At 47.2% G+C, this 18,642-nt stretch overlaps 1 protein-coding gene across 2 annotated transcripts in view; it reads right to left on the bottom strand.

Annotated features, from left to right (window-relative positions):
• The window catches only part of LOC139366530 (nuclear receptor subfamily 3, group C, member 1 (glucocorticoid receptor)), a 63,293-nt gene that overhangs the window by 13,488 nt on the left and 31,163 nt on the right, over positions 1–18,642 (bottom strand). The window contains exons 4-5 of one of the 2 annotated variants that reach the window (XM_071104135.1): positions 3,412–3,590; positions 2,096–2,212 (exon numbers count right to left, since the gene is read on the bottom strand). In XM_071104135.1, the coding sequence (XP_070960236.1) occupies positions 2,096–2,212; positions 3,412–3,590 (296 nt within the window). The remainder of the gene's footprint in view (positions 1–2,095; positions 2,213–3,411; positions 3,591–18,642) is intronic. The other variant, XM_071104136.1, reaches the window with a different exon arrangement.

The following is an 18,642-nucleotide window of genomic DNA, read 5'->3' as shown; positions in this document are numbered from 1 at the left end:
CCGGCTCTGACGCTCGTCGGGTGTGGCAGGGCTTGCAAACTATTACAGATTACAAAAGGGAAGCACAGCCGCGAGCTGCCCAGTGACACGAGCCTACCAGACGAGCTAAGAAACATTAATTTGTTGGAAATTTCAATTGCAAACCATTTCAAATGGTTTGCATAGTCAACTCACACACATCTCTGACATACACATTTACCCCACCAGACATGCCACCAGGAGTTTTTTCACAGTCCCCAGGTCCAGGACAAATTCAAGAAAAGGTACAGTATTAAACAGAACCATGAATGCATGGAACCCCCTTCCATCTAATACACATATAAACATGCAGCGTAAGTGAACAGTAAAACCTGGATTCAAAAACAAATAAAGCAACGCCTCACGGCACAACGCCTCACGGCACAACGCCTCTCCACCATGTGACCTACTTGCTGTGTATATGAACTAACATGTGATCTACTGGTTGTGTGTCTGAACTGACATGTGATCTACTTGTTGTGTGTCTGAACTGACATGTGATCTACTTGTTGTGTGTATGAACTGACATGTGACCTACTTGTTGTGTGTCTGAACTGACATGTGATCTACTTGTTGTGTGTCTGAACTGACATGTGATCTACTTGTTGTGTGTCTGAACTGACATGTGATCTACTTGTTGTGTGTATGAACTGACATGTGATCTACTTGTTGTGTGTATGAACTGACATGTGATCTACTGGTTGTGTGTATGAACTGACATGTGACCTACTGGTTGTGTGTATGAACTGACATGTGATCTACTTGCTGTGTGTATGTACTGACATGTGATCTACTTGTTGTGTGTATGAACTGACATGTGATCTACTTGTTGTGTGTATGAACTGACATGTGATCTACTTGCTGTGTGTATGTACTGACATGTGATCTACTTGTTGTGTGTATGAACTGACATGTGATCTACTTGTTGTGTGTATGTACTGACATGTGGAACTGTTAGATACATTTAAAACATGAACATATAGTGTATGTAAATTGTAAAGTATTTTGTCTGTAATGTATTATTTGTTATGTGTCGGACCCCAGTAAGACTAGCTGTCACCATCGGGGTTGGCTAATGAGGATCCTAACAAATCAAAATCATCGCTGCCATGAGACAATGAAACAAGGTAAAAGAGTGTACCTTCTAGGTTCATCCCTGCCATGAGACAATAAAATAAGGTAAAATAGTGTACCTTCCAGGTTCATCCCTGCCAGGAGACAATAAAACAAGGTAAAAGAGTGTACCTTCTAGGTTCATCCCTGCCATGAGACAATAAAATAAGGTAAAATAGTGTACCTTCCAGGTTCATCCCTGCCAGGAGACAATAAAACAAGGTAAAAGAGTGTACCTTCTAGGTTCATCCCTGCCATGAGACAATAAAATAAGGTAAAATAGTGTACCTTCCAGGTTCATCCCTGCCAGGAGACAATAAAACAAGGTAAAAGAGTGTACCTTCCAGGTTCATCCCTGCCAGGAGACAATAAAACAAGGTAAAATAGTGTACCTTCTAGGTTCATCCCTGCCAGGAGACAATAAAACAAGGTAAAAGAGTGTACCTTCCAGGTTCATCCCTGCCAGGAGACAATAAAACAAGGTAAAAGAGTGTACCTTCCAGGTTCATCCCTGCCATGAGACAATAAAACAAGGTAAAATAGTGTACCTTCCAGGTTCATCCCTACCAGGAGACAATAAAACAAGGTAAAATAGTGTACCTTCTAGGTTCATCCCTGCCAGGAGACAATAAAACAAGGTAAAATAGTGTACCTTCTAGGTTCATCCCTGCCATGAGACAATAAAACAAGGTAAAATAGTGTACCTTCTAGGTTCATCCCTGCCAGGAGACAATAAAACAAGGTAAAATAGTGTACCTTCTAGGCTCATCCCTGCCAGGAGACAATAAAACAAGGTAAAAAAGTGTACCTTCTAGGTTCATCCCTGCCAGGAGACAATAAAACAAGGTAAAATAGTGTACCTTCTAGGTTCATCCCTGCCATGAGACAATAAAACAAGGTAAAATAGTGTACCTTCCAGGCTCATCCCTGCCAGGAGACAATAAAACAAGGTAAAAGAGTGTACCTTCCAGGTTCATCCCTGCCAGGAGACACTTGCGGAAGCGGCAGGCTGGACAGTTCTTCCTTCTGATCTTATCGATGATGCAGTCGTTCCTCCCAGCACACAGGTAGTTGTGTTGCCCTGAGAGACAAGAAAAAAATCATTTAAATGACAAAAAAAATTTAATAAAAGTACTATATTCTTGACAGCATTTCCCCCTTGCATCATACTGGATCAGCAAGCCTCCCACTGGCAAATAAAATTAGCATTTTCTTTATAACAGGCACAGACAAGTACAGTATTATTTATGATATGCATAACGAATACCATTCCATGGTACCAAAGGTGTGCCCGTATCAGTTGTCCTACCATCTCACCCCTTACCATCCTTTTGGGGCTCCTGAGTGGCGCAGCAGTCTAAGGCACTGCATCTCAGTGCTAGAGGTGTCACTACAGACCTGGTTCAATTCCAGGCTGTATCACAACCGGCCGTGATTGGGAGTCCCATAGAGCGGCGCTCCGTCATTGTAAATAAGATGTTTTTTTTCTTAACTGACTTGTCTAGTTAAATAAAGGTTAACTAAAACATGATACATTTCCTGGATGGCAGGAAGCTCTGGGCTATACTGGGCTGTCCACATCAACATCTGTTGCGCCTTGCGGTCAAGGGCGGTGCAATTGCCATACCAAGCTGTGATGCAGCCAGTGAAGACGCTCTCGATGGTGCAGCTGTAGAACGTTTTGAGGATCTGAGGGCCCATGCCAAATCTTTTCAGCCTGTTGAAGGGGAAGAGGCGCTGCCATTCCCTCTTCACGACCGTGGGGGTGCGTGTGGACCATGTTAAGTCCTTCGTGATGTGGACGCCAAGGAACTTAAAGCTATCGACCTGCTCAAAAAACAGCCCTGTCGATGTGCATGGGGGGGTGTGTCAGATCCTTGATCTTACTGACGTTGAGGGAGAGGTTGATGTCCTGGCACCACACTGCTAAGTCTCTGACCTCCTCCCTGTAAGCAGACTCATTGATTTTATGTCACTGGCCTACACAAATCCTACCTCGTCAGTATCTACCGTAAACAAACATCGTTCCATGACACCACAGTACAAGGTGTCTTACCATCTCAGTCATTGCCACAGGCAAGTATGATGATACATAAACCACACATCATTTCATGACATCACCAGTGGTAGCCCAGTTCCAGATCCGTTTCTGCCAACTTGGCAAGATCGTAAAAACAGATCTGGGACCAGACCATATGAGTTGTCCTAGCATCTCACCCCTTGGCAAGATATTAAAAACAGATCTGGGACCAGACCATATGAGTTGTCCTAGCATCTCACCCCTTGCCCCTGTACCTTCCACGGCTCTCTTGAAGAACACCTTGCAGCTTCCGCAGGTGAGCACCCCGTAGTGACAGCCAGACGCCTCATCTGAACACACCAGACAGACCTTATGGGTGGTCCCGGCCTTGCCCTGGGTTGTACATGACGCAGCGCCACCACCATGCTTGGAGGTAGAACTGCATTGAGAGGAGAGCAGGGAAGAGGAGAGGGAAGAGAGGAGAGCAGGGAAGAGAGGAGAGCAAGGGAGAGAGGAGAGGGAAGAGAGGAGAACAGGGAAGAGAGGAGAGCAGGGAAGAGAGGAGAGGGAAGAGAGGAGAGAGGGAGGAGAGCAGGGAAGAGAGGTGACCAAGGAAGAGAGGAGAGGAGAGGGAAAAGAGGAGAACAGGGAAGAGAGGAGAGCAGAGAGGGAGGAGAGCAGGGAAGGGAGGAGAGCAGGGAAGAGAGGAGAGCAAGGGAGAGAGGAGAGGAGAGGGAAGAGAGGAGAGGGAAGAGAGGAGAGAGGGAGGAGAGCAGGGAAGAGAGGTGACCAAGGAAGAGAGGAGAGCAGGGAAGAGAGGAGAGCAGGGAAGAGAGGAGAGCAGGGAAGAGAGGAGAGAGGGAGGAGAGCAGGGAAGGGAGGAGAGCAGGGAAGAGAGGAGAGCAGGGAAGAGAGGAGAGCAGGGAAGAGGAGAGCAGGGAAGAGAGGAGAGAGGAGAGGAGGAGAGCAGGGAAGGGAGGAGAGCAGGGAAGAGAGGAGAGCAGGGAAGAGAGGAGAGGGAAGAGAGGAGAGAGGGAGGAGAGGAGAGAGGGAGGAGAGGAGAGAGGGAGGAGAGCAGGGAAGGGAGGAGAGCAGGGAAGAGAGGAGAGCAGGGAAGAGAGGAGAGGGAAGAGAGGAGAGCAGGGAAGAGAGCAGGGAAGAGAGGAGAGCAAGGAAGAGAGGAGAGCAAGGAAGAGAGGAGAGCAGGGAAGAGAGGAGAGCAGGGAAGAGAGGAGAGCAGGGAAGAGAGGAGAGCAGGGAAGAGAGGAGAGCAGGGAAGAGAGGAGAGCAGGGAAGAGAGGAGAGCAGGGAAGAGAGGAGAGCAGGGAAGAGAGGAGAGCAGGGAAGAGAGGAGTGCAGGGAAGAGAGGAGAGCAGGGAAGAGAGGAGAGCAGGGAAGAGAGAGGGAGGAGGAGGGACAGTCAATAACAAGTGTGATTTTCTGTATGAATACAAAATAATAACTTTGCAATAAGTTCCAAATACACACTGATGATGCTCCTGGGATTCTGAAAACATTCCCACAGAGGCAGAGCAGAGTCTCTTAACTATGGACCAGCTCACCTAGAAGCATGTGGCCCTCTCACTTTCTGTGAGCTGGAACACTGTAACAGCAGGGGACCTCAACATATGTACTCCCCTCTGCTCTTGAAAAGCATCCCTTCTACATTTTCACAACACGCCTAGGGTTATATTAGTTTACAAACAACATACTGTATGTGAGCTAAACAAACACGTATTCCAAACAGGGCAGGGGCTTTGGCACGTCTATTGTTACACTTCCTACAGTTGAGATCAGATCCACTACATTTACTCTGGAGCTTACAACAATACCTGTGTGCTTGGGTGAGTTTCCTTTTTCTGAAATACATTTTCCTTTAAGATCCAAAGAACAAACATATAAACTGTGGTTCAACCATTTCTTCTATGGCCCCCACACCAGTCCAGTGGTAGGATCACCATACCTGATGTCAGCAGGTAGCCTGGTGGTTAGAGCGGTGGGCCAGTAACCAACAGGTAGCCTGGTGGTTAGAGCGTTGGGCCAGTAACCAACAGGTAGCCTGGTGGTTAGAGCGTTGGGCCAGTAACCAACAGGTAGCCTGGTGGTTAGAGCGTTGGGCCAGTAACCAACAGGTAGCCTGGTGGTTAGAGCGTTGGGCCAGTAACCAACAGGTAGCCTAGTGGTTAGAGCGTTGGGCCAGTAACCAGCAGGTAGCCTAGTGGTTAGAGCGTTGGGCCAGTAACCAGCAGGTAGCCTGGTGGTTAGAGCGGTGGGCCAGTAACCAACAGGTAGCCTGGTGGTTAGAGCGGTGGGCCAGTAACCAACAGGTAGCCTGGTGGTTAGAGCGTTGGGCCAGTAACCAACAGGTAGCCTGGTGGTTAGAGCGTTGGGCCAGTAACCAACAGGTAGCCTAGTGGTTAGAGCGTTGGGCCAGTAACCAACAGGTAGCCTAGTGGTTAGAGCGTTGTGCCAGTAACCAACAGGTAGCCTGGTGGTTAGAGCGTTGGGCCAGTAACCAACAGGTAGCCTAGTGGTTAGAGCGTTGGGCCAGTAACCAACAGGTAGCCTGGTGGTTAGAGCGTTGGGCCAGTAACCAACAGGTAGCCTAGTGGTTAGAGCGTTGGGCCAGTAACCAGCAGGTAGCCTAGTGGTTAGAGCGTTGGGCCAGTAACCAACAGGTAGCCTAGTGGTTAGAGCGTTGGGCCAGTAACCAACAGGTAGCCTGGTGGTTAGAGCGGTGGGCCAGTAACCAACAGGTAGCCTGGTGGTTAGAGCGGTGGGCCAGTAACCAACAGGTAGCCTGGTGGTTAGAGCGTTGGGCCAGTAACCAACAGGTAGCCTGGTGGTTAGAGCGTTGGGCCAGTAACCAACAGGTAGCCTAGTGGTTAGAGCGTTGGGCCAGTAACCAACAGGTAGCCTAGTGGTTAGAGCGTTGGGCCAGTAACCAACAGGTAGCCTGGTGGTTAGAGCGTTGGGCCAGTAACCAACAGGTAGCCTAGTGGTTAGAGCGTTGGGCCAGTAACCAGCAGGTAGCCTAGTGGTTAGAGCGTTGGGCCAGTAACCAGCAGGTAGCCTGGTGGTTAGAGCGGTGGGCCAGTAACCAACAGGTAGCCTGGTGGTTAGAGCGGTGGGCCAGTAACCAACAGGTAGCCTGGTGGTTAGAGCGTTGGGCCAGTAACCAACAGGTAGCCTGGTGGTTAGAGCGTTGGGCCAGTAACCAACAGGTAGCCTAGTGGTTAGAGCGTTGGGCCAGTAACCAACAGGTAGCCTAGTGGTTAGAGCGTTGGGCCAGTAACCAACAGGTAGCCTAGTGGTTAGAGCGGTGGGCCAGTAACAAAAAGGTAGCCTGGTGGTTAGAGTGTTGGGCCAGTAACCAACAGGTAGCCTGGTGGTTAGAGTGTTGGGCCAGTAACCAACAGGTAGCCTGGCGGTTAGAGCGTTGGGCCAGTAACCAACAGGTAGCCTAGTGGTTAGAGCGTTGGGCCAGTAACCAACAGGTAGCCTAGTGGTTAGAGCGTTGGGCCAATAACCAACAGGTAGCCTAGTGGTTAGAGCGTTGGGCCAGTAACCAACAGGTAGCCTAATGGTTAGAGCGTTGGGCCAGTAATCAACAGGTAGCCTAATGGTTAAAGCTTTGGGCCAGTAACCAACAGGTAGCCTAGTGGTTAGAGCGTTGGGCCAGTAACCAACAGGTAGCCTGGTGGTTAGAGCGTTGGGCCAGTAACCAACAGGTAGCCTAGTGGTTAGAGCGTTGGGCCAGTAACCAACAGGTAGCCTAATGGTTAGAGCGTTGGGCCAGTAACCAACAGGTAGCCTAATGGTTAGAGCTTTGGGCCAGTAACCAACAGGTAGCCTAATGGTTAGAGCATTGGGCCAGTAACCAACAGGTAGCCTAGTGGTTAGAGCGTTGGGCCAGTAACCAACAGGTAGCCTAATGGTTAGAGCGTTGGGCCAGTAACCAACAGGTAGCCTAGTGGTTAGAGCATTGGGCCAGTAACCAACAGGTAGCCTAGTGGTTAGAGCGTTGGGCCAGTAACCAACAGGCAGCCTAGTGGTTAGAGCGTTGGGCCAGTAACCAACAGGTAGCCTATTGGTTAGAGCGTTGGGCCAGTAACCAACAGGTAGCCTAGTGGTTAGAGCGTTGGGCCAGTAACCAACAGGTAGCCTGGTGGTTAGAGCGGTGGGCCAGTAACCAGCAGGTAGCCTAGTGGTTAGAGCGGTGGGCCAGTAACCAACAGGTAGCCTAGTGGTTAGAGCGGTGGGCCAGTAACCAGCAGGTAGCCTAGTGGTTAGAGCGTTGGGCCAGTAACCAACAGGTAGCCTGGTGGTTAGAGCGGTGGGCCAGTAACCAGCAGGTAGCCTAGTGGTTAGAGCGGTGGGCCAGTAACCAACAGGTAGCCTAGTGGTTAGAGCGTTGGGCCAGTAACCAGCAGGTAGCCTAGTGGTTAGAGCGGTGGGCCAGTAACCAGCAGGTAGCCTAGTGGTTAGAGCGATGGGCCAGTAACCAACAGGTAGCCTAGTGGTTAGAGCGTTGGGCCAGTAACCAACAGGTAGCCTGGTGGTTAGAGCGGTGGGCCAGTGACCAGCAGGTAGCCTAGTGGTTAGAGCGGTGGGCCAGTAACCAACAGGTAGCCTGGTGGTTAGAGCGGTGGGCCAGTAACCAGCAGTTAGCCTAGTGGTTAGAGCGGTGGGCCAGTAACCAGCATAACAGTTCCTAGAATCACACAGTTCTTTGAATTCTATCTAAAGCACACAGAATGTTGCAGATAGAAAAGAGCTACCATGATCACTTTCTCTACAAGTCAGAGAGGCCTGTCTGTTCTATATAATTCATTTCTATCTGACTTTGAAGGTTTCTCAACATGTAATATGTTTGAGGTGCCCTTTCCCACTAGGTGGAGCAGTGCCTTGCTGCAGTAATGTGCTGCTACTTCCTCTGCTGTAGTCTCAGCCCCCTCCCCACCCCCCACCGACTCCTGTTTACTGCTAAGCCCCAGCCAGCCACAGCAGGAGCAGCAGCTACGCCCACTGTAGTGAGCCAGAGCAACACAGACTCAGAGCTGTACTGAGAGGAAATGGCCTACGCGGCAGCAAACCTCAACCGTCTGCCACAACACAAACATCTGGTCTATCTTCATCTGATCAGAGACTTTTAGAAGTCACCGGCTGCTTCTCAAACGACACGATTAGGAGACTGCTGCTGAGACAGAGGCACTCAGAGCATACAGTAACAACTACACCTCATTACAGACTGCTGCTGCTGCTACTACTACTACTACTACACTACTACTACTACTACTACTACTGCTGCTGCTACTACTACTCCTGCTACAACTACTGCTGCTGCCACTACTACTAGTACTACTACTACTACTACTGCTGCTACTACTACTGCCACTACTACTACTACTACTGTTGCTACTACTACTGCTACTACTACTACTACTGCCACTACTACTACTGCTGCTGCTACTACTACTACTACTGCTACTACCAATACTGCTGCTGCTACTACTACTACAACAACTACTGCTACTACTACTACTACTACTACAACTACTGCTGCTGCCACTACTACTACTGCTGCTACTACTGCTGCTGCTACTACTAGTACTACTGCTACTACTGCTGCTGCTACTACTACAACTACTGCTGCTGCCACTACTACTACTACTAGTACTACTGCTGCTACTACTGCTACTACTGCTACTAGTAATACTGCTGCTACCACTACTACTACTACTACTACTGCTGCTACTACTACTACTGCTGCTACTACTACAACTACTGCTGCTGCTGCCACTACTACTACTGCTGCTACTACTACTGCTACTACTGCTGCTACTACTACTAGTACTACTGCTACTACTAGTACTACTAGCTACTACTAGCTACTACTCCTGCTACTACTAGCTACTACTGCTGCTACTACTAGTACTACTGCTGCTACTACTAGTACTACTGCTGCTACTACTAGTACTGCTGCTACTACTACTACTGCTACTACTACTACTGCTACTACTACTACTACTGCTGCTACTACTAGTACTACTGCTGCTACTACTAGTACTACTGCTGCTACTACTACTACTGCTGCTACTAGCTACTACTACTACTACTGCTGCTACTACTACTACTGCTACTACTACTACTACTGCTGCTGCTACTACTACTACTGCTGCTACTACTGCTACTACTACTACTACTACTATTACTACTGCTGCTGCTACTAGTACTACTACTGCTACTACTACTACTACTACTACTACTACTACTACTACTACTGCTGCTACTACTACTACTGCTGCTACTACTACTGCTACTGCTGCTACTACTACTACTTGTACTACTATTGCTACTACTACTACTACTACTACTATTGCTGCTGCTACTACTACTGCTGCTACTAGTACTACTGCTACTAGTACTACTGCTGCTGCTACTAGTACTACTGCTGCTACTACTAGTACTACTACTACTGCTGCTACTACTAATACTACTACTACTACTACTACTACTACTACTACTACTACTACTACTATGCACTGAGCTGGCCAACAAACCTGTCTGTCTACTTCCCATATATAGTGCACCTTCTGCACCATGGTTGACCAGTAAGGGCACTACAGCACATTCGGAAAGTATTCAGACCCCTTGACTTTTTCAAAATGTTGGTACATTACAGCCTTATTCTAAAATTGATTAAATTCCCTCCCCTCAATCTACACCCCCCCCCCCCCCCCCCTAATGACAAACCAAAAACTGTTTTTTGGAAATATCACATCTACATAAGTATTCAGACACTTTACTCAGTACTTTGTTGAAGCACCTTTAGCAGCAATCGAGCCTCGAGTCTTCTTGGGTATGACGCTACAAGCTTGGCACACCTGTAATTGGGGACTTTCTCCGATACTTCTCTGCAAATCATCTCAAGCTCTGTCAGGTTGGATGGGGAGCATCGCTGCATAGCTATTTTTAGGTCTCTCCAGAGATGTTCAATCGGGTTCAAGTCCGGGCTCTGGCTGGGCCACTCAAGGAAATTCAGAGAATTGTCCGGAAGCCCCTCCTGCATTGCCTTGGCTGTGTGCATAGGGTCGTTATCCTGTTAGAAGGTGAACCTTCGCCCCAGTCTGAGGTCCTGAGCGTTATGGAGCAGGTTTTCATCAAGGATCTCTCTGTACTTCACTCCGTTCATCTTTCCCTTGATCCTGACTAGTCTCCATGTCACTGAAAAACATCCCCACAGCATGATGCTGCCACCACCATGCTTCACCAGGTTTCATCCAGACATGACGCTTGGCATTCAGGCAAAATAGTTCAATCTTGCTTTCACCAAACCAGATAATCTTGTCTCTCATGGTCTGAGAGTCTTTAGGTGCCTTTTGGCAAACTGCAAGCGGGCTGTCATGTGCCTTTTACTCAGGAGTGGCTTCTATCTGGCCACTCTACCAGAAAGGCCTGATCGGTGGTGAGCTGCAGCGATGGTTGTCCTTCTGAAAGGTTCTCCCATCTCCACAGAGGAACTCTGGAGGAACCAACGGGTTCTTGGTCACCTCTCTGACCAAGGCCCTTCTAACCCCATTGGTCGGTTTGGCTGGGCGGCCAGCTCTAGGAAGAGTCTTGGTGGTTCCAAACAGCTTTCATTTAAGAATGTGCCTCGACCTAATCATGTGTCAGAGCTCTACGGACAATTCCTTCCACCTCATGGCTTGATTTGATCTGACATGCACTGTCAACTGTGGGACCTTATATAGACAGGTGTGTGCCTTTCCAAATCATGTCCAATCAATTGAATTTAACACAGGTGGACTCCAATCAAGTTGTAGAAACATCAAAGATGATCAATGGAAACAAGATGCACCTGAGCTCAATTTCGAGTCTCATAGAAAAGGGTCTGACATATGTAAATACATTTTAATTTAAAAAATAAATAAATTTGCAAACATTTCCTAAAAAACTGTTTTCACTTTGTCATTATGGGGTATTGTGTGTAGATGTATGAGGAGAAAAACACATTTGATCCATTTTAGAATAAGACTAACGTAAACTAAAATAAAATGAGTTAAAAGTCTTGGTCTGAACACTTTCAGAATGCATATGGAGGAACGGTGAGCCATTTAAGACGCAGGTCTAGTCTCGGGTGGTTTAAAACATCCACAGTTACTTAGCCCTGAGACATGGCTTGTAGACTGTAGAGTAGGCCCGAGCCATCAAAGTGTAAAATGCTACCAGTTAAATCAAGTGGAGGTAGGTTGTTACCATCATCATTAGGGCCAACCCACTCAGCCAAGGGAGTCCGAATCATTTGGGTCTGAGGAGCAAAGGAATGACTACAGTCCAGCAACACTCAACCAGTCAGCAGTATAAATAACCAGTCCAGCAACACTCAACCAGTCAGCAGTATAAATAACCAGTCCAGCAACACTCAACCAGTCAGCAGTATAAATAACCAGTCCAGCAACACTCAACCAGCCAGCAGTATAAATAACCAGTCCAGCAACACTCAACCAGTCAGCAGTATATATAACCAGTCCAGCAACACTCAACCAGTCCAACAACACTCAACCAGTCAGCAGTATAAATAACCAGTCCAGCAACACTCAACCAGTCAGCAGTATAAATAACCAGTCCAGCAACACTCAACCTGTCCAACAACACTCAACCAGTCAGCAGTATAAATAACCAGTCCAACAACACTCAACCAGTCCAACAACACTCAACCAGTCCAGCAACACTCAACCAGTCAGCAGCATATTTAACCAGTAAGAGTAGGGTGGAGTAGGGTCTGTCTGTCTGTACAGGTCTGTCTGTCTGTATAGGTCTGTCTGTCTGTATAGGTCTGTCTGTCTGTCTGTATAGGTCTGTCTGTCTGTCTGTCTGTCTGTCTGTATAGGTCTGTCTGTCTGTCTAGGTCTGTCTGTCTGTCTGTAGGTCTGTCTGTCTAGGTCTGTCTGTCTAGGTCTGTCTGTCTAGGTCTGTCTGTCTGTCTGTATAGGTCTGTCTGTCTGTATAGGTCCGTCTTTCTGTATAGGTCTGTCTGTCTGTATAGGTCTGTCTGTATACGTCTGTCTGTCTGTATACGTCTGTCTGTCTGTATACGTCCGTCTGTCTGTATAGGTCCGTCTGTCTGTATAGGTCTGTCTGTTTGTATAGGTCTGTCTGTATAGGTCTGTCTGACCCGGACCTTGTTCACACTATTACCCTTTACACACTGCTGAGCCAAACGGATGTATACTGGACGGGCTGGATGAGCAGACGACCTGAACTCTGCTGCTGCCAGTCCCAACCAGAACAGAGCCATCATGATCCTGCTCAGAACCGCTGTGGTGTGACACTTTATTACCCTTTACACACTGTTGAGCCGACCTATACAGGGCTGACCTGACTACGCATCCGCCATACAGTGGGCTTGACCTTGGCTATGTCCCAAACAACCCCGAAAAATGTCATTTCTGGCTTCTCATCGCTTGTGTTCCAAATAGGATACTATTTCCTATGGGTCCTCGTCACAAGTAGTGCACTGTACAGTAAATAGTATGACATTTGGAACACAGCCTATATGAAGACAGAATGTGAAATATGAATGTGACATATGAAATGTGTTTTTCCGGGTTGGCAGCGCTACATAGATCAGGGTTGCATGACAAAGAGGGGAGACACAATTTCCTCTGTGAAAGCAAATGCTGCTCAGAGCAGAGCTTCAAGGCTACAGGAAGCTATTCCATTCCCTCACATAGTCTTCGATAGGACAAGAAAGAGAAGACGACAGAGGAAGTCAAACTCTTTCAAACTCCCTGCACCAAGCAAAAAAATATTAGGCTAATTGTAAGGAGATTTTCTGCAGTGTTCGCTATGAGGTTTACTCTGTAAAGCCTTACTCCCTACAGGCTTTTACAGACGCTCCCCTACCCGTGGCTTTCTAATTTAGTGTAAATTAGTGTACCGTCTGGGCACAACCCATGTGGAATTCTGAGTCTCCGGCAGCGTTTGGAACTGCTGATCTGTGGCTGGGAACGCTGGGTTAAATCTCAGCCTACGCTGCCCTTCAGTCAGTAGACTTCTTGTCCCTGACGGAGACATGGATCCTCCCAGAGAACACTGCTACTCCAGCTGCTCTCTCTTCATCTGACTGCGTTTTTTCCCTCATAGTCCGAGAGCATCTGGTCGTCGTGGTGATGGCACAGGGCTACTCATTTCTCCTGACTGGAGATTTTCTATATTCTCCCTCACTTACCTGTCCAGCTCCTGATTGGAATTCCATGTTGTCACTGTTCCCTTGTCCACTCAAAATTAACATGGTCAACTTTCAACCCACCAGGTGCCTTTAAAGAGTTCCCTTAAATGAGCTTGACCTTGATAAGCTATACTGAATAAAAATATAAACGTAACATTCAACAATGTCAAAGACTTTCCTGAGTTACACTTCATATCAGGAAATCAGTCAATTTAAATAAATTCACTAGGCCCTAATTTATGGATTTCATATGACTGTGAATACAGATACGCACGCATCTGTTGGTCAGAGATACATTTATAAAATAAAAAGGTAGGGGTGTGGATCAGAAAACCAGTCAGTATCTGGTGTGACCACCATTTGCCTCATGAAGGCACGACACATCTCCTTCGCATAGAGTTGATCAGGCTGTTGATTGTGGCCTGTGGAATGTTGACCCACTCCTCTTCAATGGCTGTGTGAAGTTGCTGGATATTGGCGGGAACTGGAACACGCTGTCGTACACATCGATCCAGAGCATCCCAAAGAGGCTGAATGGGTGACATGTCTGGTGAGTATACAGGCCATGGAAGAACTGGGACATTTTCATGTTCCAGGAATTGTGTACAGATCCTTGCGACATGGGGCCGTGCATCATCATGCTGAAACCTGAGGTGATGGCGGTGGATGAATGGCACGTAAATGGGTCTCAGGATCTCGTCACGGTGTCTCTGTACATTCAAATTGCCATCGATAAAATGCAAGTGTGTTCATTGTCCGTAGCTTATGCATGTCCATACCCCCACCCCACCATGGGGCACTGTTCACAACGTTGACATTAGCAAACCGCTCGTCCACACAACGCCACACACACCGTCTAACCGGGACAGTTGAAACCGGGTTTCATTCGTGAAGAGGACACTTCTCCAGCGTACCAGTGGTCAGCGAAGGTGAACATCTGGCCACTGAAGTCAGTTACGGTGCCGAACTGCAGTCAGGAAAAGACCCTGGTGTGGACGACGAGCAGATGAACTTCCCTGAGACGGTTTCTGACAGTTTGTTCATAAATTCTTTGGTTGTGCAAACCCACAGTTTCATCAGATGTCCGGGTGGCTGGTCTCAGACGATCCCGCAGGTGAAGAAGATGGATGTGGAGGTACTGGGTTGTCATGGTTACACTTGGTCTGCGGTTGTGAGGGCAGTTGGACATACTGACGAATTCTCTAAAACGACGTTGGAGGCGGCTTATGGTAGAGAAAATAAAAGTATCTGGCAACAGCTCAGGTGGACATTGCTGCAGTCAGCATGCCAATTGCACACTCCCTCAAAACTTGAGACAGGTGTGGCATTGTGCTGTGTGACAAAACTGCACATTTTAGAGTGGCCTTTTATTGTGCCCTTGGTATGCCACACCTGTCAGGTGGAAGGATTATCTTGGCAAAGTTTAAATACTCACTGACAGGGATGTAAACAAAATTGCGCACAAACAGAGAATGAAGCTTTTTGTGCGGATGGAAAATGTCAGATCTTTTAACGCTTTACATGTTGCGTTTATATTTTTGTTCAGTATAATATCATGGCTCAACGCTCTTCGTACTGGGCTACTTCAACCTCCTGACGTCTATATTCGATTCAATTATTTTCAACTTTTTCATTCCCCTCCTTGCCTATTTTGACCTCACTCATTCCCAGTCCCCTCCCACTCACAAGGCAGACAATATGCTGGACCTCATCTTTACTAGAGGCTGTTCTCCTACTAATCTCACTGTAACCCCTTAACCAGGTCTCTATTCTACTAATCTCACTGTAGCCCCCCTCCAGGTCTCTATTCTACTAATCTCACTGTAACCCCCCTCCAGGTCTCTATTCTACTAATCTCACTGTAACCCCTTAACCAGGTCTCTATTCTACTAATCTCACTGCAGCCCCCCTCCAGGTCTCTATTCTACTAATCTCACTGCAGCCCCCCTCCAGGTCTCTATTCTACTAATCTCACTGTAGCCCCCCTCCAGGTCTCTATTCTACTAATCTTACTGCAGCCCCCCTCCAGGTCTCTATTCTACTAATCTCACTGCAGCCCCCCTCCAGGTCTCTATTCTACTAATCTCACTGCAACCCCCCTCCAGGTCTCTATTCTACTAATCTCACTGTAGCCCCCCTCCAGGTCTCTGTTCTACTAATCTCACTGCAGCCCCCCTCCAGGTCTCTATTCTACTAATCTCCCTGCAGCCCCCCTCCAGGTCTCTATTCTACTAATCTCACTGCAACCCCCCTCCAGGTCTCTATTCTACTAATCTCACTGCAGCCCCCCTCCAGGTCTCTATTCTACTAATCTCACTGCAGCCCCCCTCCAGGTCTCTATTCTACTAATCTCCCTGCAGCCCCCCTCCAGGTCTCTATTCTACTAATCTCCCTGCAGCCCCCCTCCAGGTCTCTATTCTACTAATCTCCCTGCAGCCCCCCTCCAGGTCTCTATTCTACTAATCTCCCTGCAGCCCCCCTCCAGGTCTCTATTCTACTAATCTCCCTGCAGCCCCCCTCCAGGTCTCTATTCTACTAATCTCCCTGCAGCCCCCCTCCAGGTCTCTATTCTACTAATCTCCCTGCAGCCCCCCTCCAGGTCTCTGATCACTACTTTGTTTCCTTTTCTTTCTCCCTTTCCTCCAACCCTAGCCATTTAGTCTTCGATCTCTCTCTCCTATCATCTCTGCCTTCTGCTAAATCCTTCTCCCTCCTGTCTCCTGACTCTGCCTCTTTCAGCCATACTCTCCTGCCTTTCCACGTCCTATGACTCACACATTCTCCCCTTTCTTCCCGGTCGGCTTGGCACTCCACTCCTGCCCCATGGCTGAATGACTCATTGGGAGCTTACAGAAGAGGGCTGAGGGCAGCTGAGTGAAAATGAAGGAAAACCCAACTAACTCTAACATCCGGAGGACCCATCATCCTTTCACTTCCTCCTCTCTACCTTCTCTTCCTCGGTCTCCGCTGCTAAATCTACTTTCTATCAGTCTAAATTTCCTAACCAGAGGAAAAGCTTTTCCTCCCACCTTAATTCTTCACCCCCCCCTCCAATCCTCCCTCTCAGCAGACAACTTTGTTAACCCCTTTGAAAAGAAATAGATGACATCTGCTTCTCATTCACTCAGCCTATTGAGTCCACTGGTCCCCACACACAGAACTACCCTTAACGCCTTGACCTCTTTCTCAAGATGAAATCCTGTGAGTAGTGAGGTCTGGCCCGACAAACCCGGCTTGCTCAAACCTGTTTCGTTATCATCTGAAACTATTTGCTTCTCCTCTCTTGAACGTCATAGCTTTATTTTGTGATCTCCCAAAATAAATGGAATCTCTTTGTTTGACGAGACCTTCAGTCAGTGAATCAGGCTGCCTGCTTAGTAAGTTGAGGCTTTTTGCCATACATGCATTCAAACTACAGTAAAAACCCTTAATTATGCCCTTTACTAGAAGCCGGCCGATTAATCAGCATGGCCGATTAATTAGGGCCGATTTCATAACACTCGGTAATGGGCCTTTTTGGACACCAATTATGGACAATTACATTGCAATCCACGAGGAAACTGCGTGGCAGGCTGACCACCTGTTACTAGAGAGCAGCGTCAGAAGGACCTTGTGTCTGCAAGGAGCCACGGTAAGGCGCTAGCTAGCATTAAACTTATCTTATAAAAAACAATCAATCTTCACATAATCACTAGTTAACTACACATGGTTGATGATATTACTAGGTTAACTAGTATAACATTGAAGGTTGTGTAATGTAACAGCAATATTTAGACTTAGGGTTGCGGAACGGAACGATTCCGTATTTCACCGAAAAAATAACCATTTTTTTTCGAAATGTTCCCGGATTTGATCATATTAATCCCCAAAGGCTCGTATTTCTGTGTGTTATTATACTATAATTAAGTGTATGATTTGATATTTGATAGAGTAGTCGGACTGAGCGGTGGAAGGCAGCAGCAGGCTCGTAAGCATTCATTCAAACAGCACTTTACTGCGTTTGCCAGCAGCTCTTCGCAATGCTTGAAACACAGCGCTGTTTATGACTTCAAGCCTATCAACTCCTGAGATTAGGCTGGCAATACTATAGTGCCTATAAGAACATCCAATAGTCAAAGGTCTATGAAATACAAATGGTATAGAGAGAAATAGTCGATGCTTCATAATTCCTATTATAACTATAACCTAAGACTTCTTAACTGGGAATATTGAACCACCAGCTTTCACATGTTCTCGTGTTCTCAGCAAGAAACTTAAATATTAGCTTTTTCTTTTACATGGCACATATTGCACTTTTACTTTCTTCTCCAACACTGTGTTTTTGCATTATTTAAACCAAATTGAACATGTTTCATTACTTATTAGAGACTAAATAGAATTGTATTTATGTATTATATTAAGTTAAAATAATAAAAGTGTTCATTGTTCATTCAGTATTGTTGTAATTGTCATTATTACAAATATATATATAAAAAATGGCCGATTAATCTGTATCGACTTTTTTTTGGTCCTCCAATAAATCGGTATCGGTGTTGAAAAATCATAACTGGTCAACCTCTATCCCTTACCTAAGGAAAACGTTTGACAGGGAATTATTCCTCAACGCTTAAGGTATTTTAACTGGGCCAAGATACTACAGGGGACAGAACGAGGAGAGGGCAACAGGAAGTCAAACCTTTTCAAACTCGCTGCACCAAGTAGAAATATCACTATCCCAGTAATGCTGGCCAGATGTTGGAATCTAATCTGCAGTGTTTACCCTACAACGTCTGCTGCCTGAGAGATAGCCTAGTTTACACAGTGAAGTAGGTGAACGACCTAGCTCCATAGTAAAAAACCGGCCTTGCCCTAATTACTTATAGAGGCTCAGAGCTGTGGGCTACTTACATAACACTGTGAGACAGTGGTGACCAAGCGGTCCCAAGGCATTCCTAATCAATCACCCAAAACGTGTGTCGAAAAGCCAACGCTCCTTTTCTTTGTCTTTGCGCTGCTGGCAGTAGGTGCACTTGATTCAGACGCCCCAAACTCCTCCTACCCCGGCGATCTGTGGCGGGGGGTGGCAGGTGGCTTTGTCTTTGCGCTGCTGGCAGTAGGTGCACTTGATTCAGACGCCCCAAACTCCTCCTACCCCGGCGATCTGTGGCGGGGGGTGGCAGGTGGCTTTGTCTTTGCGCTGCTGGCAGTAGGTGCACTTGATTCAGACGCCCCGGTGGGCAAAGTGTTGCCATTTTGAAACCATTTCAATTTGTCTGAA

Source organism: Oncorhynchus clarkii, chromosome 14 (assembly GCF_045791955.1).
Source record: "Oncorhynchus clarkii lewisi isolate Uvic-CL-2024 chromosome 14, UVic_Ocla_1.0, whole genome shotgun sequence".
Classification (NCBI taxonomy): Eukaryota; Metazoa; Chordata; class Actinopteri; order Salmoniformes; family Salmonidae; genus Oncorhynchus; species Oncorhynchus clarkii.
Note: the sequence above shows the minus strand (reverse complement) of the source record. Positions and strands in the feature narration are given on the sequence as shown.